Source organism: Oncorhynchus clarkii, chromosome 6, assembly GCF_045791955.1.
Source record: "Oncorhynchus clarkii lewisi isolate Uvic-CL-2024 chromosome 6, UVic_Ocla_1.0, whole genome shotgun sequence".
Classification (NCBI taxonomy): Eukaryota; Metazoa; Chordata; class Actinopteri; order Salmoniformes; family Salmonidae; genus Oncorhynchus; species Oncorhynchus clarkii.
In genome coordinates, this window is record NC_092152.1 from 37253302 (window position 1) to 37278403 (window position 25102).

Below are 25102 nucleotides of genomic sequence, written 5' to 3' on the forward strand. Positions count from 1 at the left end.
TGTATGGGGGCAGATGACAGCCACCATGTGAGGCTGTGTCAGGTCGTGTGGTACTAACCATACTCTCTCAGGCCTAGTTAACAATGGGTCACGTCTGGGTCCGTTCCACACCAACACAAAGAACATATTCAGTCCACTCGGCCCTCCCTCCTTATCATTATGTAATATGGAGGAATGAGGACTCACATCCACATGACTTCCAATCAGAATCAGGACAGAATGCCTAGATACCATTTCCTGTCCAGTATAAATGGGCTCTTTTAGTTTCTTACATTGGAATCTGTTGTTTCAGGAACACATGGTTGGTCATAAGGATTGCAAATGTAAATTGTTATGTGAGAAGTACCTTGGTAATATAAGATTAGCATTTTTCATGCTTTGTTAAAAACAATCACATTCATTCTTTGGGATAAACCAGAACTACTCTACTCAGTTTATTGTTTACCATATATCCTGATTCCTAGTCACCTTACCAATATACATATACCTTATATACCTTAACCCCTATACCACAGGAGGTTGGTGGTACCTTCATTGGGAAGGGCGGGCTGGTGGTAATGGCTGGAGCAGAAACAGTGGAATAGTATCAAATACATCAAACACACGGTTTCCATATATTTGATGCCATTCCATTTGCGCTGTTCCAGCTATTATTATGAACCATCCTGCCCTCAGCAGCCTCCACTGCCCTATACATATCTACCTCTATCGATCCAGTATCCCTTCCAATTAGTGGAAAAAATATCAGAATTGGATTGCCTGTGTTAACGCAGCCTATGGAGATCAGATCCAAACAACCTGGACCCCCTTCCCGTATGTGAGATCTGCGCTGTGAGATATCACACATGGATGGAGATTGAGATGTCCTTGAGGTCTTTGCATGGCGAGTACAAATTGCAAGATGTTAACACTGTTTATGCCCTCTGTAAAACCTAATATACAGTCCAAGTAAATACTGTTATTGCTTCCAAAGATATCAAATATTAGATTAAAACTCTGGGAACCTTGACTGTTCTGGTAATGGCTCAACTGTTCTTTTCTGTTGATTCAAGATAACGCCTTCACAAAGTAAACACTTAATCAAGACCCCCCCCCCCCCCCCCCATTAGTGTATTGAGAGATCCCAGCAGTTAGAACACAGTAAAACAACCTTTGGGTTTTCCCCATGATCCTTTGAGCAACTACACCAACCTCTTTGTGTTAGTGTGATGTGTCTCCCTCTTGTGACTTTACGATCAAGCAAATATCATTTGAGACAGTAGGAAAGAACTAAACTAAATCACTGAGTAGGGTAATACTATTTATTATATAACGAATCAGAAACAACATAATTGAACTCTTATCAATGAATGAAAAACAAATCATTCTCCAGCAATTGTAACTGGCCCAAATTCCCAATACATCCTACTGGTCTAAAATATCATATCTCTGGCCCGGCGCCCCACGGCTACACATATCTGACCTTTATGATCGGACTATAGCAAGGCACATTATGGTGGCAGCCTTATAAAAAAAAACATTTTTTGTTTAATGTGCTCATACTTTTAATTAAAGGATGAAGGCAAAATTGTACTTCAATAATTTCCCATTATAAAAGGTGTCAGGCATTTTCTAAGTATGTAGACACTTTTTAATCCAAGCATGTCATATCATACTCCTTCATTGGTATTGTTGATTAAAAATAACATTAATACAGTAATATGAAAAACAAAAGATGTTCAGAAGAGATGACAAATAGCCTTAAATGAACCTCAATGTTACACTACTTGGATGGTTTACAAATGTACTAACAGGTGAAAAAACTAAACATGAACTATATACACGCATGGGAGTTAACCCCTTGACCTCTCCAAACCTCAGATGGTATTGCACCATTGGAGTGGGCAGTGGGATAAGTTAAAAGGCTAAAGTAGCTAAAGAATACATGTACCAAAAGCTACTCTGCAATTTATCGTTTTAATGGAGTCAAGATTACATTACCAGAATTAATACATTTTGGGGGAATTAAGATTAAAGTGGGCAAAGAAATAAAGGGGAAGAAATAGGTAAGCAATGACTGAATTACAGTACATTACAATTGAAAGATAGTGTCTTCCTAAAACAAGGCAGTAACTAAGCCATGTCGTGACAGCAGTCATAGGAGCTTCAGACATTAGTTTAGACCAGCAGGGGACTTGTTAGCTGTTCAATCATCCCTCTCTCACAGCAGCTTGACTGGAGTTAGCCAGGGTTTCCAAGACCTGGGTGCATGGAACATGATAACAAGCATAGGTCCTGACAAGAGTTCCAGCAGGTTATGTATGATGGACTATCAGAAGGTCATGGATAGAGGTGTAAAGACCTTTCACTTCTCCAGAGTCTCCCACCATTCTCTCTTTCCCTCTCTCAGTTCCCACCAGCCTGTGTCTCGTCTGTGGCCTCCGATGCTTTCTTTAACTGTAACATTGCAAGTAAGAAAATCTGTTCTCCCATCTTTCAAAACCAAAACACTGTGACAACCGTTCTAGTAACCAGCTCAGCTAAAACCCATTCAAATACGGTGAAAAAGTGAGAAAAGACTAACTACACAAACAATTTAAAATAAATATCAGCAACAATGACCATGACAAACACATCTCTACAGCACAAATCTTTTCATATCTCCCATGTTCACCCATTCAAATCTGTCCTGACCTTTGACCTCTTGGAGGCTTAACTCCTTACCCCTGACTGTGTGTGGATCACATTACATACCCTCAAAACACCAAATGAATAGAAACCATAAATGCCAAATAAATACCAGCATGAATTTAGAAATGTGTCACAAATAACATTATATAGGCTACAATGACAATATCTACCCCTTAATTAGTACTTTGGTCTTCCCTGAAAAATATTTGCGGCCCAGCATTAACAGAGATAGGGGGAGTTAGTCGTTTTTTTTTCTTCAAATGAACCATATGGTGTTTGAATGGCCAAAGACTGGTTAGATGGAGGGTGTGAAGCAGTACAAGAGTTGAGACAGTGATGTATTTAAGAAAAAGGAAGAAAATGTGCAAATAAGTGAGGGTTATTCATAAAAGCCAACATGCATCATTTCAAAGTGATGACGCATTGTTGAACTGTAGAGTCAACAGTAGCTATTGATCATGAGCCAAGTTGGTCTCGAAGTTGGGCTTCTCTTGAAAGAAATTGCTCAGGTGGTAAGTAAGCTAACAAGTATGTGAGTGTGTATGTGCGTGTGTGTGATGTACTGTAAATGTGTGTCTCCGCCATGGGGGGTTATTGCGCTTTTGTGGGTGTGGGAAGAGGGGGAGCAGGCGAGCTAGTAGGGATGACTCCAGTGGCGAGCAGTACGATTATGAGGATTATGATGAGGACGATGACCACTATCACCACCCACAGCTTCATGTTCTTCCACCAGTAGGAACGAGCCACCTTCTGAGACGTGTGCTTGAAGTTCTGAGCCTGAGGGAGAGATGGGATGCTATTAGAAATATGCTAACAAAAATCATACCATTTGCATTGTTTTGCAGTAACCAATGCTTTGCAAACTGTGTGTGTCTGTGTGTATAATGCATTTTGTTTTACTGTAAAGTGTACTGCGAATTTTAAATGCAAGTTTGATTTGATTTAATTGGATTTCAATTGAAGTACACTACACAAACCCAAACTGTGGGTCACAAACTCTAAGTCCATAAACTACTTTAAATCCAATTATGGATACCTAATTTGGATTAACTATGAATTATTATTTTTTTTAAACAGTAGAGGAGCACACAAGAGGGGAAGAACAGTGTTGTAGGACTGACCCCAGCCTGCAGGTCCTCTGACTTGCCCATCAGGTCGTCCAGCCTCTCACCCCGGGCCAGGATCCGGTCCACGTTCTGGGTCATTATGTCCTTCACCCCATCCACCTGAGATTGCAGGGTCTTCACCTTGTCCTGCTCCACCACCTCACCCTTCTCCTGGAGAAAAACAGAGACAGACAGTGATAGAACATGAGAGAAAGAAAGTAATAGAACATGAGAGAGAGAGAAAGAGCATGAGAGAGAGCGAGAGAGGTCAATGAGGATAATACGCTTCTGCACATGTTTTTGGAAACTGGTAATATCTGCGTGAGTTCATTTGTATTCTCTTACAAAAGCTTTATCAAAAATCAATTTACAACAGTAGGCAGGGGACCCTGTGGAGCAGTTTTACACCTGTATGTGCTGTATCTTTAGGTCATATCTACCTTTTAATGATGATGACGTAAGACCTGCACACAAAAAACAGGTGTAATCATTGGTCCAAAAAGTTTTGCACTGGCAACCGTTTACTCCAAATTGAGAACGTTTTGCAACGAAAACGAGAGTTTCTATTGGACAAATTCAAATCCATTTGCTTCCGTTTGGAATACACCCAACGATCCAAGTCAGAATCAGGAACATATGCATCTTTCAACTAGGCCTATTGTATTGCCAGGAGGTGTACATGAAAGAAAGGCCCCTGTAACTGCATTGCCAGGAGGCGTATATGAAAGAAAGGCCCCTGTAACTGTTCATCACTCCCCATGTTTTTTTATTTGCATAGTAGTTTGTGCATATGTAATTTCCGTTCATATTTCAGACAGCTTGCTGTGTGAACTTTGACACCTTGAAGTGTAAAAGATGCTATAAGGCGTTGAAGTGTTATGCCAATACTATACGTACAGTGGGGCAAAAAAGTATTTAGTCAGCCACCAATTGTGCAAGTTCTCCCACTTAAAAAGATGAGGCCTGTAATTTTCATCACAGGTACACTTCACCTATGACGGACAAAATGAGGGGAAAAAATTCCAGAAAAATCACATTGTAGGATTTTTTATGAATGTATTTGCAAATTACGGTGGAAAATAAGTATTTGGTCAATAACAAAAGTTTATCAATACTTTGTTATATACCCTTTGTTGGCAATGACAGAGGTCAAACGTTTTCTGTAAGTCTTCACAAGGTTTTCACACACTGTTGCTGGTATTTTGGCCCATTCCTCCATGCAGATCTCCTCTAGAGCAGTGATGTTTTGGGGCTGTTGCTGGGCAACACAGACTTTCAACTCCCTCCAAAGATTTTCTATGGGGTTGAGATCTGGAGACTGGCTAGGCCACTCCAGGACCTTGAAATGCTTCTTAGGAAGCCACTCCTTCGTTGCCCGGGCGGTGTGTTTGGGATCATTGTCATGCTGAAAGACCCAGCCACGTTTCATCTCCAATGCCCTTGCTGATGGAAGGAGGTTCACTCAAAATCTCACGATACATGGCCCCATTCATTCTTTCCTTTACACGGATCAGTCGTCCTGGTCCCTTTGCAGAAAAACAGCCCCAAAGCATGATGTTTCCACCCCCATGCTTCACAGTAGGTATGGTGTTCTTTGGATGCAACTCAGCATTCTTTGTCCTCCAAACACGACGAGTTGAGTTTTTACCAAAAAGTTATATATTGGTTTCATCTGACCATATGACATTCTCCCAATCTTCTTCTGGATCATCCAAATGCTCTCTAGCAAATTTCAGACAGGCCTGGACACTGGCTTAAGCAGGGGGACACGTCTGGCACTGCAGGATTTGAGTCCCTGGCGGCGTAGTGTGTTACTGATGGTAGGCTTTGTTACTTTGGTCCCAGCTCTCTGCAGGTCATTCACTTGTTTGTAGGTGACCAGATACTTATTTTCCATCATAATTTGCAAATAAATTCATTAAAAATCCTACAATGTGATTTTCTGGATTTTTTCTTCTAATTTTGTCTGTGTACCTATGATGAAAATTACAGGCCTCTCTCATCTTTTTAAGTGGGAGAACTTGCACAATTGGTGGCTGACTAAATACTTTTTTGCCCCACTATATGTGAGAGAAGGGGGGGTGTTGCACATTTCTTCCAAACCCCGTGAGCCCTCTGGCTCACAAACACAGGAATCTCTTCTTTCTTTCTTTCCACTCGGTGAGTCTCCTCGCTCTCTCCTTCACAACCTGCTCTCTCCCGGCACAGGGCTCTGCCTGCATGAGGCATACTGAATGGCAGACTGCTATCAAATGACAAGTCCCATTGAGAGCGAAACATTACATACTGACGAACAAAGGAAGTTCACTGATGATAGAGACATTAGTAGGCTACATACAGTATTACACAGAATCTTACTCAAATATACTTGAGAAGCAAGCCCTTTTGAAGCTCGTTGAACATCTCATTATAAAATCACGGGCATTAATATGGAGTTGGTCCCCCCTTTGCTGCTATAACAGCCTCCACTCTTCTGGGAAGGCTTTCCACTAGATGTTGGAGCATTGGTGCGGGGACTTGCTTCCATTCAACCACAAGAGCATTAAAAAGGTTGCACACTGATGTTGGGCAATTAGGCCTGGTTCGCAGTTTGTATGTGGAGATTGCATGGCTGTGAGCTCGATTTTATACACCTGCCAGCAACCGGTGTGGCTGAAATAGCCGAATCCACTGATTTGAAGTGGTGTCCACATACACTATATATTCAAAAGTATGTCTGTCTGCTCTGATAGAGAATGTACATCCAACAGATAATCCCTTCGCTAACATAAATGAGGAAATTATTCAGATGAATTATGGATCTTAGGTCAGTAAATAAGTGCCAGTCTGTGCTATCATGCCAAACATGTTTGACAATTACAGCAACAAACAGATCTGGGACCAGGGCAAGCTATAGATAATAATGATGTTTGACAGCAAACTAGGTCCAGTTTCCTTTCTCAGATAACCTTCACTAAATTAATCCCAGTCTGGTCAGAGGTTGCCATCAAATCATAGTAAATCTGTTTCAGAGAGTAGCTCATGTGTACATGAACCTGAACGAACAGTTATTAATCTGGGATAACTACTGTGAACTAAGAATAAATTAATTTTTGTGTGAGAGTATAGGCTTGAACAGGGCTGAAGAATGTTCTGTTCCATTGAACCTCTATCATAGATTGCTCTAAAATGTACTTCTAAATGCCAAGTTATTTCCCTAACATGTTGGTCAATAACATTGTAGCCTATCAGGTTTTAATTTCCCAACCATCACCAAAAAATTGTGTTTTAAAATACATCTCAGGGACGTTGTGGATTTATGGAGCTACTGTAAGACATTGATGTTGAGCCTATCGAGTGGTCCGTCTACAATGTACCCTTCACGACCATACAGCCCTGGCAACTAACACAGTAAAAGTACCTACCAACTTCCTAAACTCCGGCCAAGATTAGACCGTTTGACTTTTTCCACATTTTGTTAGGTTACAGCCTTATTCTAAAATGGATTAAATAGTTCCCCCTTAATTAATCTACACACACACACAATACCCCAAAAACAAAAACAGGTTTAGACATTTTATTATATAAAATAAAAAAAATTGAAATATCACATTTACATACATATTCAGACCTTTTACTCAGTACTTGATGCTGCCACCAGTATGCTTCACAGTAGGGATGGTGCCATGTTTCCTCCAGACATGCCGCTTGACATTCAGGCCAAAGAGTTCAATCTTGGTTTCATCAGACCAGAGAATCTCATTTCTCATGGTCCGAGTCCTTTAGGTGCTTTTGGGCAAACTCCAAGCGGGCTGTCATTTGCATTTTACTGAAGAGTGGCTTCCGTCTGGCCACTCTACCATAAAGGCCTGATTGGTGGAGTGCTGCAGAGATAGTGGTCTTTCTGGAAGTTCTCCCATCTCCACAGAGGAACTCTGGAGCACTGTCAGAGTGACCCTCGGGTTCTTGGCCATCTCCCTGACCAAGGCCCTTCTTCCCTGATTGCTCAGTTTGGCCGGGCGGCCAGCTGTCGGAAGAGTCTTGGTGGTTCCAAACGTGTTCCATTTCTGAATGCTAGAGGCCACTGTGTTCTTGGGGACCTTCAATGCTGCAGAAATGTTTTGGTACCCTTCCCCAGATCTGTGCCTCGACACAATCCAGACTCTGAGCTCTACGGGCAATTCCTTCAACCTCGTGGCTTGGTTTTTGCTCTGACATGCACTGTCAACTGTGGAAACTTACATAGACAGGTGTGTGTCTTTTCAATTAAATTGACCACAGGTGGAATCCAATCAAATTGTAGAAACATCTCAAGGAGGATCAATGGAAAGAAGGTGCACCATAGCTCAATTTCTAGTCTCATAGCAAAGGGTCTGAAGGTATTTCTGTTTTTTATTTTAAATTGATTTGCAAACATTTCAAAAAAACTGTTTTCACTTTGTCATTATGGGGTATTGTCTGTAGATTTTAGAATACGGCTATAATGTAACAACAATCAAGAGCTATGATGAAACTGGCTCTCATGAGGACCGTCACAGGAAAGGAAGACCCAAAGTTACCGCTGCTGCAGAGGATAAGGTCATTAGATTTAACTACATCTCAGATTGCAGCCCAAATAAATGCTTCTAAGAGTTCAAGTAACAGACAACTCAAAATTAACGGTTCAGAGGAGACTGTGTGAATCAGGCCTTTGTGGTTGAATTGCTGCAAAGAAACCACTACTAAAGGACACCAATAATAAGAAGAGACTTGCTTGGGCCAAGAAACACGAGCAATGGACATTAGACTGGTGATAATCTGTCTTTGGTCTGATGAGTCCAAATATGAGATTTTTGGTTCCAACTGCTGTGTCTTTGTGAGACGCAGAGTAGGTGAACGGATTATCTCCAAATGTGTGGTTCCCACCATGAAGCCTGGAGGAGGTGTGATTGTGCTTTGCTGGTGACACTGTGATTTATTTAGAATTCAAGGCACATTAACCAGCATGGCTACCACAGCATTCTGCAGCGATACACCATCCCATCTGGTTTGCACTTAGTGGGACTATCATTTGTTTTTCAACAGGACAATGACCCAACACACCTCCAGGCTGTGTAAGGCTATTTTACCAAGAAGGAGAGCGATGGAGTGCTACATCAGATGACCTGGCCTCCACAATCCCCCGACCTCAACCCAATTGAGATGGTTTGGGATGAGTCGGACCACGGAGTGAAGGAGAAGTATCCAATAAATGCTCAGCATATGTGGGAACTCCTTCAAGACTTCTGGAAAAGCATTCCAAGTAAAGCTGGTTGAGTGAATGCCAAGAGTGTGCAAAGCTGTCATCAAGGCAAAGAGTGGCTACTTTGAAGAATCTGAAATATATTTTGATTTGTTTAACCCTTTTTTGGTTACTACATAATTCCATGTGTTATTTCATAGTAGAGGTCTTCAATAGAATTCTACAATGTTGAAAATAGTCCAAATAAAGAAACACCCTTGAATGAGTAGGTGTGTCCAAACTTTTGACTGGTACTGCATATTTGACATTTGTATCTTAAAGCTTAATTGAGGAATAATCAATTGAAGTTGGAACATTTGTGACATTTTGGTCTTACCCAGACATTCTCTAAAGCTGAGATCCGCGATAGGCGCAACAGCGCCACCCCAAGCGCATTTGTTATTGTTTTGAGGGAATGAGCATTCAGCATCATGGTAAAATATGAAATGTGTACTCTGATGTTCTGTTATAGGTGCAATGATGTCCGACGGGGAAAAAAAACAGTGTTTGTTGTTTGAAGTAGCATCTTTGTTGTTGTCATACCGCAAACGGACGTGGCAGTTTCAACGCTATGAATTCCAGATCTAATGTTTCATCTGTAGGTGCTACAAAGCAAAAATTGTTGTCATTTGAATCTTTATTGCTTGCTCTGTAATAGGAGTAGTATTTCATTTCAATAACAATTGTCTTACATTAATTTATGAATACTGTAAAATATACACGTGAATATTGTTGAACATAATAAATTGATCTATGGGCATATCAAAGTTCCAGTGGGATCTCTGCTAGTTTTAAGGTTATGGCCCATTTAATACAGAGAAATTGGCATAGTAAGCAATGTAACCAATCACAGCACTTATTTTACTTGTACCATTGCACACCCTGCAAATAACCAGCAGAGAGCTAGCATTTTGAATCCATTTATACAGTCACTATGTTGGTAACGCTTACAAATTGGACCATAACCCTAAAAGTAGCAGAAATACCACTCAGGAACTTTGATATGCCTGTAGAGTATATTATGTTAAACAATATGTAGAACATTTGCAAAATCATATTTTGTCCATGAATATATTTTCAATATTCAATATACTACTAATATTACAGAGTCAGCGGTAAAGCTTCATATGACACACATAGTCTTAATAGGGTAAAGCCAAAATGTCACAAATATACCTCTTCAATTTATTATTTTTTCAATTATGCTTTAAGATACAAATGTCAAATATGTCAACAATCTTTCCTCCAAAAGGACTCTTCTATGGATTATATTTAATGGAAATACAAAAAAAAAATGTTCCTTTTAGGAATCATCCCTTTAGTCAATTGTACACTGAACAGAAATATAAATGCAACATGCAAAAATGTCAAAGATTTTACTTGAGTTACAGCTCATATAAAGAAAATCTGTCCATTTCAAATGACTGGGAATACAGATATGCACCTGTTGGTCACACATACCTTAAAAAAAGATTCATGGATCAGAAAGACAGTCAGTATGTGGTGTGACCACCATTTGCCTCATGCTGCCCGACACATCTCCTTCGCATAGAGTTGATCGGGTTGTTGATTGTGGCCTGTGGAATGTTGTCCCACTCTTCTTCAATGGCTGTGCGAAGATGCTGGATATTGACGGGAAACGGAACACGCTGTCATACACGTTGATCCAGAGCACCCCAAACATGCTCAATGGGTGACATATCTGGTGAGTATGCAGGACATGGAAAAACTGGAACATTTTCAGCTTCCAGGAATTGTGTACAGATCCTTGTGACATGGGGCCGTGCATGAAACATGCTGAAACATGAGGTGATGGCGGCAGTTGAATGGCACGACAATAGGCATCAGGATCTGGTCACTGTGTCTCTGCGCATTCAAATTGCCATTGATAAAATGCAATTGTGTTCGTTGTCCATAGCTTATGCCTGCCCATACCATAACCCCACTTCCAACATGGGACACTCTGCTCACAACGTTGACATCAACAAACCGCTCGCCCACACAACGCCATACATGCTGTCTGCCATCTGCCTGGTACAGATGAAACCAGGATTCATCTGTGAAGAGTACACTTCTCCAGTGTGCCAGTGGCCATCAAATGTGAGAATTTGCCCACTGAAGTCGGTTAGGATGCCCAACTGCAGTCAAGACCCTGGTGAGGACGATGAAACAGTTTCTGACAGTTTGTGCATAAATTCTTTGGTTGTGCAAACCCACAGTTTCATTAGCTGTCCAGGTGGCTAGTCTCAGACGATTCCACAGGTGAAGAAGCCGGATGTGCAGGTCCTGGGCTGGCGTATGTGGTCTGCGGTTGTGAGGCCAGTTGGATGTACTGCCAAATTTTCTAAAACGACATTGGAAGTGGCTTATGGTAGAAAAATTAACATTCAATTCTCTGGCAACAGCTCTGGTGGACATTCCTGCAGTCAACATGTCAATTGCACGCTCTCTCAAAACATGAGACATCTGTGGCATTGTGTTGTGTGTTAACACTGCACATTTTATAGTGGCCTTCTATTATTCCCAGCACAAGCTGCACCTGTGTAATGATCATCACGTTTAATCAGCTTCTTGATATGCCACACCTGTCAGGTGGATGGATTATCTTGGCAAAGGAGAAATGCTCACTAACAAGGATGTCTGCACATAATAAGAGAAATAAGCTTTTGTGCACATGGAACATTTCTGAGGTCTTTTATTTCATCTCATGAAACCGACACTTTACATGTTGTGTTTATATTTTTGTTAAGTAAACTTGAAAGCTTTATTACATCCTCTCTTGAGGAGGAAGCACAGTACAGTATTCCACAGTAAATTCATACAGGGTTTTCCAGTATTCTCCCGTAGAGCCCATAAAGAGTAAGGTGTAGTATTTGAGTTAGCCTTGTATATTTGACTATCATATCCTTCCAATTTACACAGTTGAAGCTTCATGCTGAGGTTGTCTTTGAGGTGTTAACTAATTACAGTTTTCTTGTAATATTGTCCAAGATATTGTTTCAAGCTTTATTGTTATTGTTGTTTTTATTGTTGTCTAATAAATAGATTTGGCTACATTCAAGTGTGATTATCAAATCAAACTATACTACCCAAAAGTAACAACTGTTGCGCAGGCGCCAGTAGAGAAATGTACAATTTCAACACTTTGGTCCATTTCCTCAAAAACGACATTGCCACGACATCTTGGTCAGAAAGAATTTGCGGTGAGGGCAAAACAGAACATAATATGAAGCCCAAACAGGAGACGAAATTATCAACCTGATACATTTAGATTCTCAAGTGAGAAGGATAGACTGTGTGGACTCGACTGAGACGGGTTATAACGCTGTAATGTTTTGTTTTCTATACAAAACAAAATATTTCAAGCACATCAGAAAATAACGATTGTTCCAGCACCTACCATATCATTAGACATGTTGTTGGAAAATGGAGTCCTTTCCCACCCGAGCGATAACTTATTTGATCCTGATGCATCAAATGTGTCGAACTTTTGTATTGAGTTTGTGGTCCCCGTTCAACAGCCGATTACGTTACCTACTTCCTGGGTTGTTGTTTTCTCCCTCAAAGTGAATCGCTTCGCTTTGACCCTGCTCGAATGTTTCGCTTCCACTTGCATCCTCGTGAGGGCGTAAAACGCGGCCTTCTAAGGTACACCTGCAGCAAGTAAGAAAAAGTAGACCCAACTCAGGAGAATGTCGTTGATGCTGGTTGACCCACACACTTTCACATCAGCATTCTTGATAATAGTTATGTGTTCATATGCTGGGGCCTGGAGATTACAGTAAAGAACATTTTCCTTTTTACCTGCAACTTATCTGTGTGCATGCACTGTAGAACATGCAGGTGGATTGACATCTCACCCCTATCAGCTGTCATGCCCATAGGGGGCACAGGGGTACGTGCCCCATCAGATTTGTCCTGTTTCAAAAAATAAAAAAATATATAAATTTTTGCTTGTTTCTCTCAGGGTTTGGAACCAAAATATTTTTTGGGTTTTGTTCCACTGTTTCAACTAGCAAAATAAAGTTCTGAACTGGTTTCCAAACCCCCAAAAAGTACTGGTTTATATATATATCCTTCCTTTCTGTTCATTTTTTTACTTGTGAAATCAACAGTTTTTACATTTAGTTCATTAAATTACTTCACCAGTCAGTGAGGATAGAGCAGGCAAGCTAGTTGTTTACATGCATAAACAAAAATGTTGTAGGTGTGGAGAGAGTGAGTGTTGAGAAGAAAGCTTGAAGCTCTGGGCATCTTGTTATGACATGCATTAAATTAATTAGTCAGTGGAGGAAAAAGTACTAAATTGCCATACTTGAGTAAAAGTAAAGATACCTTACTAGAAAATGACTCAAGTAAAAGTGAGTTACCCAGTAAAATACTACTTGAGTAAAAGTCTAAAAGTATTTGGTTTTAAAATTATTATTTTTTTAAAAAGTAAATAGAATTGCTAAAATGTACTTATGTATCAAAAGTAAAAGTATAAACCATTTCAAATTCCTTATATTAATCAAATCAGATGACATCATTTTTTTATTGGCGGATAGCCAGGGGCACACTCCAACATTCAGACATCATTTACAAACAAAGCATTTGTGTTTAGTGAGTCCGCCAGATCAGAGGCAGTAGGGACGACCAGGGATGTTCTCTTGATAAATGTGTGAATTGGACCATTTTCCTGTCAAAATGAAGTTAGTACTTTTGGGTGTCAGGAAAAATGTATGGAGTAATAAGTACATTATTTTATTCGGGAATGTAGTGAAGTAAAAGTTGGCAAAAATATGAATAGTGAGGTAAAGTACAAATACCCCCCCAAAAACTACTTAAGTAGTACTTGAAAGTATTTTTGCTTAAATACTTTACACCACTGATTACAGTGCATTCGGATAAGTATTCAGACCCCTTCACTTTTTCCAGATTTTGTTACGTTACAGCCTTATGGATTAAATAATTTCCCCCCCCTAATCAAACGACACACAATACCCCATAATGACAGAAAAAAATTAGCAAATGTATAAAAATACTAAACTGAAACATCACATTTACATAAGTATTCAGACATTTTACTCAGTACTTTGTTGAAGCACCTTTGGAAGCTATTACGGCCTCGATTATTCTTGGGTATGACATTACAAGCTTGGCACACCTGTATTTGGAGAGTTTCTCCCATTCTTCTCTGCAGATCCTCTCAAGCTCTGTCAGGTTGGATGGGGAGAGACGCTGCACCGCTATTTTCAGATCTCTCCAGAGATTTTCGATTGGGTTCAAGTCCGGGCTCTGGCTCAGCCACTCAAGGGCTCACTCAGAGACTTGTCCCGAAGCCACTCCTCCTTTGCGCCGTAAATTTTTCCCTCGATCCTGACTAGTCTCCCAGTCCCTGCCGCTGAAAAACATCCGCACAGCATGATGCTGCAAGCACCATGCTTCACCGTAGGGATGGTGCCAGGTTTCCTCCAGACGTGCCGCTTAGCATTCAGACCAAATAGTTCAATCTTGGCTTCATCAGACCAGAGAATCTTGTTTCTCATGGTCTGTGAGTCCTTTAGGTGCCTAACTAGCATTGAAAAAGTTATTCCATTCTCCTCTAGCTAATGAAAAATCTCTCCCTATCTTCTGAATCAAGCGTAAATGTAATGTCAGTGGCCTATGCTTCAGAGGGGGGAGGGGCAGGTAGCCTAAACACATACAGGCATAGATTTTCAGCTTGCAGGCAGAGACTGGAATACATTTTTGAGTGAGGGCTTTGCAAAGGCGGTTTGTTTGCCTGGAATGTAAAATACAATTATTAACTGTTTTCCATGCTTTTAAAATAAAGGCTCTTTTCCGGAACAGTATGGATCACTTTCTTTCAAGGTTCCATTTCTGTTCCTTGAATTAAACATTTCTTTATTTTTCAGATTTTCAGTTCTGTTCCCTGAACCGGCTTCAAACCCTGGTTTCTCTGTAATACTACGAGCCACCTAGAAATTGTATGATATTAGCTTTAGCTAGCCTAGATAGGTTCCCAATCTCCCAACTAGCTACCAAGGAGCTATTTCAGGTTATCAATCAAGTTAGAGTAGCTAGATTGTCTAACTATATTAGATGGCAAGGTTGGTATATTTCAGAAAAGTAAGCAATTACTAAATGTACTAAATAAGACTCACATTCCTTTCAATCTTTTACCCAGATTTTTAGCAGATGCAGAGAAGCATATTTAGTAAAAATAAAACAAAACACCAGTCAGGAGGATACAGACATCTCAAGAGGTATGCTTAGATATGCAGGTACATTTACATAAATATATTTTTTTACATACAATTAAGCATAATGGTTATGGCTTTAGATTGCAGTTAAACACGGTTTCAGGTGTTTGAAAAAAGCTAAATTCTCCAATTTACAGACGGAGGGCCTAGCCCTCTGGACCACCCCCCAGTTATACTCACATATTTGTGCCCCCTCTGATTTTCTGGGGTGCATGACTCCCCTCTTAACATCCCAGTGATAAAGATGGATGTTGTCTAACAGGATGGATCTCACATGCTGAGATGGGCTACTATATCTGACGGCAGTTCAGACAGGCTTTTAGGTTGACAGTCTTGTCCTGCTACTGGTAGGCTGTTTGCTGTAAGCTTTTGGTGCTTACAGACAAGTGTCAAGCTAAATCTCCTCATACAGCACGTTATGTGATACCCCGTTAATGCTGAGTGGGTCTATAGAAAGCAATTATTGCATTTACATTTGACATTTAGCAGAGGCTCTTATCTAGAGTGATTTATAGTAGTCGCATGCATACATTTTTGCAGTGCACTTTCAGTCATTATCTGCTTTTAAATTCCAAATGTAGTGTGTCAGTCAAGGTATGGAATGGGGTGTGCGATGCCCTGCATTCATCATTCCATATAGAATCATGTTGAATAGAGTTTGAGGCAGTGTAGCATGTATACAAAATATTCTCAGACTATAACCTTGCAAACCTCCCTCTACAGCCAGCCATGTGTGCGTGATTGGACCCAGCCCAGTCGCACCTGCTGTACCAGTCATGCTGATGCAGTATCACCCAGCCCATCTGCACTGCTAACCCTGACCAACCGGTTTTAACCATGTGTCTGCGTAACAAATGGCACTTTATTGCCTTAAGGCTCTGGTAAAAGGTAGTGCACTATGTAGGGAAAAGGGTGCCATTTGGGACACAACCTCTCTGTGACAAGGCTGCAGGGAGTTCGCTACAATCCAATGACGTCTGTTTACAGGAGTTCGCTACAATCCAATGACGTCTGTTTGCTGTAGAATAAGGTGCAGCATAAATAACCATTCGCTAAAAAAGGGCTACCCTGCAGTTTGCTTTTGTTTGTACACAGGAAACAGGTCATTTAGAAAACAAATGTTTTATTTGTTTTGGTATGTATGTACATTCCACCGTTGTGAGGAAGGCAGGAGTGAAGGATTTATATTATCTACACACAATAGACGTAGAGGGGGGAAAAAGGACAGATTAAACAAAGTACAGGTAAATGTTTAAAACACTTCAGGTAATAAAATAGATGAGTCATTTTAAAAGGGCCACTTATTATACATTTGAGAAATAACATCTTTCACAGGCTCAAAATCTAAATGTGAGGGTGCCTTTGCTTGACATGAATGGCCCATAATTCATCATATACATAGAAAAAGTGAAATTGTCCCATTGTCTATCCCTTTTCATTGACCTTGCTTGATGATGATATCTGACATGTCGTCCACCTTGATGAGCTCCAAATTCTGTTGAATGAAACAATGAATGAGTGAGTGCTGTGATGAACTCTTCCGTCACACTCAACAACAAAGTGATAACAGTTGATACCGATGACTATCTGAAATTAAAGACTAATTTCAAGTTTATTTGGCTGCGTTTACACAGGCAGCCCAATAATTGTATTTGTTTGACCAATCAGATCAGCTCTGAAGAAGATCTGATATGAAAATCTCATGTGATTGGTCACGTGAAGACCAATTAGTGAATATCAGAATTGGGCTGCCTGTGTAAACGCAGCCTATTTAGCACAGCCAAGATCAATTAAAGTACACCATGATTCCTTCCAAAACCCCTCTCAACTAATAAAACCTCTAAATATTTTGTTTGTTTGTTAATAATGTAGCTTTGTACAACTACATGTTATATGTCAACATAATAACCATGTCTAGAACCAAATTATTTTAGGAATGCTATAATGCTGGCAGTCAGAGGAGTAGCTACTCACCTTCTCATTGGCCAAGTGCAGCAGGGCGACGAACGCCAGGGGCACGGACAGGTTCTGAGCCATGTTGGGGGGCAAGCTTAAGTGACAGGAGAGGAAGGAGAAGACATGGGGTTTATTACATTATTTATCAGCACGCATGTCCTATCTACATCCATTTGAGCAAATGAATGTTTGGACCATCCAAAGGCCCTCAGTTGGCAGCAGTCTAAATAAATTATTCATGTCCATCTAGCTACTAGTTTAAGAAAAAAATAAGAAGCAAATCCACCACAATTTCCAAGTTGTTCTCTAATGGCAGCTGAGAAAGAACACTAGAGCCATTTGAGAATGGGCCCAGTGCTGATATTAAGGCTGGGTACCTTTGACGCAGGGTCTGTGTGGTCTGGCTGAAAACCTTCTCCCCAGACACTTCTGAAGTCTCCACATTTTCAACCTCCTGCTGAGAACACAACACTGTTAATCACAAGGAAGCAGTCCTGGGTTCAAATACTTTTCAAAATAATTTAAAATACTTAATCTGAGCTTGATTGCGCTTGCCCATTACAAATGGTACCAATAGTAAAATGCAAACACTGCCCACCTGGCACTCCAGGCAGACTTAAGCAAACACTTAAAGTATTTGAACAATTTTAAATAGTATTTGAACCCAGGTCTGTAGGGAAGAGGCATTGAGAAAAAACAACAACAAAAAACATTTGCAGACCACATAATACAATCAATGAGACCTGGGGGGAAAGAAACATGGAAAGACTTCAAATTAACTAACCTTGGCTGGTTTTTCCAGACTGTCAGTCAGAAGATTCCACATGGTGTTCTTGAGCCTCTTCATGTCCATCTTCTTGGCTGTCTTGGCGTAGTTTATCTCAATCTTGTTCACCTGAAATGAAAAGTAAAGCTAGGCTTAACATTTAAAAGGGATAATTCAGCCAATTTAGAAAACAAGATGTTGGTTCCCATGCCATGTAAGCAGTCTATGGACAAGGTAAGACAGCAAAACATGCTTTGGTCTTGTTTATCTGGCCACGGTCTTCAAATGCAAACTTTTCAAAAACACACTTGCTAAACATTGGCTTCCCCTTCCCTCCAGTCTTACCCTGTATGGCTCGGGCACCAGGTTATCCTCCCCATAGGTGGACACGTCGTCATGGTCTTGTGAGGAGGCGGGGTTACCATCCACAGAAGGCTGGGCGTCATCTGTACCCCCACTGAACCCTTCACCATCATCATCACTTTCACCACCCTTATATATATATAGATTGATAGAGATGTAGAGAGAGATTACCCCATTATTTGAAGCAGCTACTAAACAATTGAGGGTCCAAAATGTGGCATTGATGAGGGATAAATAATGCTGTTATAATGGCTACTTATTACAAAGGTGAAATAAAGGTATCCGAGGGAAATGAAACGTTGAAAAAGACCGTGTGAGATTAACAGTCGGGTGGTTTCAGACCTGCAGTCCGGGGCAGAAGTTGGCTGTGTCATTGGCATTGTTGTAGTCGTAGTCTCCGATGCCTTCCCCCAGCTCTCCAGACAACCTCTTCTGACCCTCTTTACATAACTGACGTAGAACACACAAGTTAACTGACAGAGCACATCACGTGTGTGAGTGGCATCACAATTCTCACTTCTAATTGGTCAATGTTCACCATCAAGGTTCTACATTAAATGTGTCATTTTTCCCTCTTTGTGTGTGTGTGTGTGTAAGAACAGTGAGAGAAAGAGAAAATGATTGAGGGGGATAGGTCAAAGGGGTAATAAATAGGGCAGAGAGAAAGTGAGAGAAGGCGTGCGAATCAAAACTGTTAATAGTACAATGGACAACATTGTAGCAGCATATCAGTTCCAGTCAGCTACGGTGATGAGGGTCTGATTGGTGGCGGCTGCACATTGTTTTAAGCACACCACTGTCCCCCTGTATCGCCATAGACACGCGGGACAGGGTCAACTGGTGTAGAGTTACATTTATTTCTATGCTGTTTATTCCTTGCTGGTTGTTGGGATAAAGAGAGTGGAAGGGAGACCGTACTGTGCTGGCGGGCTTAAGGCTGAGTTGGGACAGGGTCTCAGGGGGGAACTGGAAGTCTGCAGCCAGAGTGTTCTTCTTGTTTCTTGTGCTGAGGGCTGACTTGGTGTTAGTGGTAGCGGCCTGGGAGAACAGAAAGGAACATAAGACAGAAGTGAGAGAACTGTTTGAGTCCATTTATGAATGGTGGGAAAACTCCATCAGCAACTACAATCACACTTCCTCTGTTGCAGTGACTAACATGAAACTGCCTCACACATAGCCTGGGATTGTTAAGACACTTGACCCACGTATTAGCATCAAAACAAATGTACACAATTGTCACAATGGCAATGCCTCAGAAAACTGGCATTTAGTGAGTGATATTCTTGGGTACGGATCAAACAATGAGGATAAATTGAGAGGGATTGCATCAGCGAACTACAGGGGCAACCAAGGGCTTACTCTAGTGGTGCGGAAGTAGGTGTCAAAGTTGACATCGTCATTAAAGTCGATTTCAAAGGCCTTCTTTGGCTTTCTCTTGCGACCCTCCTTCTCAGGCACGTTGTCCTCTAAACACACAGAGCGAGACAAGAGAGCAAGAAGGGAAGAATTCAGATATATTTGGAGGGCAATGCTGTTAAGGGAATATCCCAAACATAGGTAAACAGCATCTACAACATGGCTCTCTGTGTACAACCACTCACTTTTGTGCAGAGGTTTGAAGCGCCAGTAGCCAGGGCCTGCCCAGGTAGCCATGGTCCTGGGGCTGAAGTAGGAGTACTCTCTGGGCTGATCGGACAGCTGCAGACACATGGTGGCTATGTCCCCCTCTCCGATGGGAATCACATCCCTGTGAACAGTCATAACATCACAGAACCATGTTCAAATTTATTTGAGATTAATTATAAGAAGAACTGATGTTTTGTCTTTTTAAGTCTAGGCTGAAAAAAATGAACGGCCCCATTTGTGTAAAATAACAAATTAACTTACTAACACATCATCAGTTCTGTAAGACAAATGACTTCTGCTCTGATAAGTAACTAAATTCTAAAGCTTTATGTCTGGACTGAAGTTCAAATCAAAGTTAAGTAGCTCATAGCCAGTCGTAGATCTGTTTCTATCCAGAGTCATCCTGACATCTAAACTGGATATTTAAAAGGGGTAACTTTTTCCCCTTCTTATAAATGAATGATATACACTGAGTGCACAAAACATTAGGAACACTTGCCCTTTTCATGACAGACTGACCAGGTGAAAGCTATGATCCATTATTGATGTCACTTGTTAAATCCACTTCAAATCAGTGTAGATGAAGGGGAGGAGACAGGTCAACAACAAAAAAGTTCAGCCTTGAGACATGGATTGTGTGCCATTCAGAGGGTGAATGGACAAGACAAAATATTTCAGTGCCTTTGAACGGGGTCAGTAGTAGGTTCCAGGCGCACTGGTTTGTGTCAAGAACTGCAAAGCTGTTTTCAAAGCAGTTTTCATGCTCAACAGTTTTCAGTGTGTATCAAGAATGGTCCCACCACCCCAAGGACATCCAGACAACTTAACACAGCTGTGGGAAGCATTGGAGTCAACATGGGCCAGCATCCCTGTGGAACGCTTTCAACACCTCGTAGAGTCCATGCCCCGATGAATTGAGGCTGTTCTGAGGGTGGGGGAGCTGCAACTCAATATTAGGAAGGTGTTCCTAACGCTTTGTACACCCAGTGTATACCCATTGACTCTTGAAGAACGTAACTTATAAATGCCTCATGAGCTAAGTTCAACGGTCATAGCCCATCAGAACATTAAATATACGCTTGTTTTACTCCAATGTCTGTAAACAAAATAGCCTCCAAACATGGTTAAAACAAATGTTTCTGGTCAGTCCCTGCATCCATAGCTCTCTCTATGAATTTGAGAGTGGTTACATTTCTCCAGCCTCATCACTCAGCTTTTTGTTATCGTTTCAACTGCTGACAGACGCTTTACTGGGTCTGAGTGTGTTACTGCCATAAAAATGTTTTAACACTCAGGATATCATGGTAAAAACTCAAGACAGATCAAAGTCACTTCAAGCTACCTGACCCATTTAGAAATGGAATAACCCTTGGTGCCTCATGAAACATCCCTGGGATCCTCTACAGGGATAGACAAGCAGAGCACCAAAAAAATAAAAGTACTCAGTACATTACCCCTAGGTTGCTAACACCCTGTAAAAAAAAGAAAATAAAAAAACTCAATATCCTCACCTTCCTCTCCCGGGCCCTCCAGCCTCACAGCGATCCTTGTGTTCCTTGGAGCCGTCGCCACCGTGTTCCTTGGAGCCGTTGCCACCATGGTCCCCCTGACCCTCCTCATAGTCTCCATCAAAATCATCCCCAAAGTCCTGACACTCCTCCTCGTCTGCCTCCGCGTTCACGTCAAACACGTGATCCCCCTGCTTTATCTTCTCCAGCATCTGGTTCATGGTCTGTATAGGACAAGAGTTTATATAGAGACTGTGGTTAAGATACTCTGAGGCTGTATAGCTACCGTTTCAAACTATACATCCAATCTGACCATCTGTATCATTCCCAAACAAAAATAAAGACGTGTGTGTCCCAAATGGCACCCTATTCCCTATATAGTGCACTACACTATAGTGCACTACACTACTTTTGACCAGTGCTCTATTGGCCTTGGTCAAAAGTGGTGCACCATATAGGTAAAAGGATGCCATTTGAGACACAGGCTGTGTATATTGGCAGTGTATATGTTGCTCTGACCTGGTCAGGGTTCCAGCTGGTGAAAGAGAAGTCTGCCAGGGAAGGGCAGATAGAGCTCTTCTCCTGGATCCGCTGGAGACCACCTGTCAATCACACAACATCTTTACATGCTTGATACTATTATCGGAACATGTAGGCCAACTGCCAATACCTTAGCTTACAGCATCACTCAATGATCAGTAGAACCAGATGTGTCTGCTAAAATCAAGAGATACTATGCTAGTCCATTAGGGGGTAGTACACAACAAAAACAGCCCAGGAGCTGAATTTATCATGCATATAAGATTAGAAGTGCTGATGATATCAGGCTCCCCTTATTCATATTATTTAAAAGGAAAAACTGATCCTAAATCAGCACTTCTACTCTGAGGCGCTTGCTACATATGGCTCAAAGTGTGACGACACGGTCAGTGTTACCTGTGAAGGGCGTTGCAGGGACGTGCTGCGGTGGAGGCTGGGAGTAAGCGGGCCTGGAGTGCAACAGGGTCATGTGGGAGGGAAAGAGGAGCTCACAGCGACTGTCCTCACTGAACAACACTGACAGGAAGACACCTGCCGTGCTGCTCTCATCGAAGGACGACGCCATGCGCTGGAACATGGGGTCCACCTGGAGTTGGAGGGACGATAACGAGGAGGGGGATAATATGTGCGAGTTTACCATGAATGAACTTTGTAGAAACTCACAACCCAGACTGGATCCATACTCTCAGGAAATATGATAATAAGGCCTCACATTAAATCAAGGCATTCCTAATCAATTCCATCTCTATTCAGTGTCTGGCTATCAATCTCAAAGATTTCCAGGTGAATCCACAATGAACACAAGCGTAGCCTGGGTTGCATCCCAAAGGGCACCCTATTCCTTAAATAGTGCACTACTGTTGACCAGATCCTTCCCTATATTGCAGGTGTAGCATTTTGCTAGACCAGCAATATACAGTATGTGAACAATCAAATGTGATATAGGGAAGAGGGTGCCATTTGGGACTCAAGCACCGTTTGGCTACCAGTCTCGAAGACCCTTACCTCACACTTCCTCTCAGACTCAGAGCTGTTGATGTTGCTCAGGTTCTGCTCCACAGTCTTCTTGGGAGGCCTCTTCTTCTTCACCACCTGCTTAGCAGCCAGCTCACCTTCAGCCCCCTCCTCCATCTCTCCTCCTGCCCCTGCTCCATGCTCTACACACAAACAGACAAGGTTCAAACAGAAGCTGTTGATCTTTTATTAAATTACAGAAAGTCAGTGTTGCACCCTATTCCCTATTTAGTGCACTATCCTATGGACCCTGGATAAATGTAGTGCACTATAGGGGGAATAGTTTGTCATTTGGAAAAAACGGGACAGTTTATAGATGTTATAGTTAAGAGGTGATCACCTTCCCCAGGCTTGGTCTCAGCACCCAGTCCTCCCAGCACTCTGTAGGCATCAGCATGGACAGCATCCACTCTGACCGCGTAAATCTTAGTGCTGGCGTCCAAGGTACCCGCTGCCACCTTGGCAAGGACAGATAGAAATAGTATGAGATGGTTACTCTCTCATACAGCCAACAGACACTAGGCCAGTAAAGTTAAATGAATAGTCTATCATAAGCTTAATTATTTTGGAGTAGGCCTATAAAAACAATGACTATCTTAAGTGGTTGGGCTATAAGTGCATTTCTTCTCTCTCGATTACCAGATTATACTTTCATCTCCTGAACAGTAGCACACATCTGAAGAAAGTCTTGTGTAAAAAGGAAATTCAAAGAGATAAATAAACAGAAACTACAATGGAATAATGTGTCTAAAGCCATACCTTGAAATTTGTGAGCTCAGAATCTTTCTGTTTGAGGATGTCAGCCATGTAGTCAATCAGGTGGAGACCAAAGGCATTCTTGGTGGTAATTTTCTACAAAAATAGAAGAAGGCTTTGTACATCTGAGATGCAACATTACAACATTTCCTTGGGATGGATTCTGACCCTCTTAGAAGTGGCTGTTAAAGATAGTAAATATGTGAATGGACATTCTGCTTACATTTTCAGTGGAAAGTTTGATGCAGGTGGAGTAATGCTCTGAGATCTGTGCATTTGACAGCTTAGGCACAGCGGCAGGGGTCCCGGTGGTGCTGAATACAAACACGGATTGAATCTTATACAAAGGTCTAACAAATCAATATGACACCTGTAAAGATCGAGTTAACTTGATTACTAGCAAAAAGAGGGTCTGGGGTGCCCTACCTATGAGAGGTAGATTCATTAAATGAAGAGTCAGAAGCGGCTTGCAGATCAATGACCCGGGATCTGCGCCTCTGACGCCGCTCCAGCTCATCATCGTTGCCCGGGAAAGATGCGAGGAGCGGTGTGCTGATGGCGGCAGGAGAGGCGCCCTTGTGCTTCAGTGACGGTGAGGCCCACTGACGCACCCGGGAGATGGGTGTGGAGGATGCGCTCATCGTGACTGTCCGGGGGAGAAACGGACACAGTGATGCACTTTCAGTTCTCTATTCCTCTCTGCTTCCAAAAGTTGCATGTAGACAAGTTATACTGTAACTAGCTACCGTTGCCATTATCTGTTAAATTCAACAGTTAAATGTAGGAACCTAAGCTAACACTACCAATGCAAAGAAGGCTTGATTTGACCATCAAAGCAGTAATAACATTTTGTTGTTGGCAAGTAACCGTAGCTAGTTAGCAGGGCTGCAAGCAAAATCCAGCCTAGCTAGCTAATGTTAGCTAGATAGAGCAAGGTATCGTTTGTTATTGTTGTTACGGTTAGCAGTGATACCATCGTTAACTAACCAACGATGTAGCTTAAAGACATGACACGCTGGATTAGTTTGCTAAATTGCTATAGGTATCTGACATCCTTGAGTGAACTAGCTAACGTTAGCTAACTTGCTATCCTACAGAACATGTTTTAGCTTACGCTAGCTAGCTACGAATGCTGGATGAAAACAAAAAAGCTGTAGCTCGATTTCATACATTACCTCGATTATATCCAACGCTTCTGCAACAGTGAACGTATCTTTCTTAATATAAAGATTAAACTGCCTAAATTAACATAAAGCGTGTTTTACTTTGTACTGATGCACTTTTCTTCCTGAGAACATTTGAATTTTTGCGCC

The 25102-nt window shown here is 41.5% G+C and overlaps 1 protein-coding gene across 3 annotated transcripts; it reads right to left on the reverse strand.

The window, feature by feature from the left end:
* Window positions 1-1287: 1287 nt before the first annotated feature.
* On the reverse strand, window positions 1288-25102 carry LOC139411085 (non-SMC condensin I complex, subunit H). Of its 3 annotated transcripts, XM_071156930.1 has the most exons (19): window positions 24965-25102; window positions 24216-24435; window positions 24013-24103; window positions 23793-23885; window positions 23374-23491; window positions 23025-23176; window positions 22416-22605; window positions 21999-22081; window positions 21483-21703; window positions 19947-20092; window positions 19705-19811; window positions 19264-19383; window positions 18688-18795; window positions 18328-18474; window positions 18001-18111; window positions 17594-17673; window positions 17235-17310; window positions 3792-3947; window positions 1288-3447 (listed from the first exon to the last, which is right to left on the reverse strand). In XM_071156930.1, exons 2-19 carry the CDS (start codon window positions 24428-24430, stop codon window positions 3262-3264), a joined length of 2400 nt encoding a protein of 799 aa, XP_071013031.1. In that variant the 5' UTR covers window positions 24431-24435; window positions 24965-25102; the 3' UTR covers window positions 1288-3261. The 3 variants fall into 3 exon arrangements, with proteins under 3 accessions (XP_071013031.1, XP_071013029.1, XP_071013030.1); XM_071156928.1 differs by lacking the exons at window positions 1288-3447; window positions 3792-3947 and adding an exon at window positions 16367-16755; XM_071156929.1 differs by lacking the exons at window positions 1288-3447; window positions 3792-3947 and adding an exon at window positions 16565-16755 and having other exon boundaries at window positions 17594-17670.

Excerpts from the sequence above, each read along its gene's own strand:
- LOC139411085 (XM_071156930.1), bottom strand. The coding sequence starts at position 24,430 with ATGAGCGCATCCTCCACACCCATCTCCCGGGTGCGTCAGTGGGCCTCA. Across the intron at positions 24,104-24,215 it reads AATGAATCTACCTCTCATAG|CACCACCGGGACCCCTGCCG; the intron begins GTAGGGCACCCC and ends GTTTGTATTCAG. Across the intron at positions 21,704-21,998 it reads CCAGCTGGAACCCTGACCAG|ACCATGAACCAGATGCTGGA; the intron begins GTCAGAGCAACA and ends TGTCCTATACAG.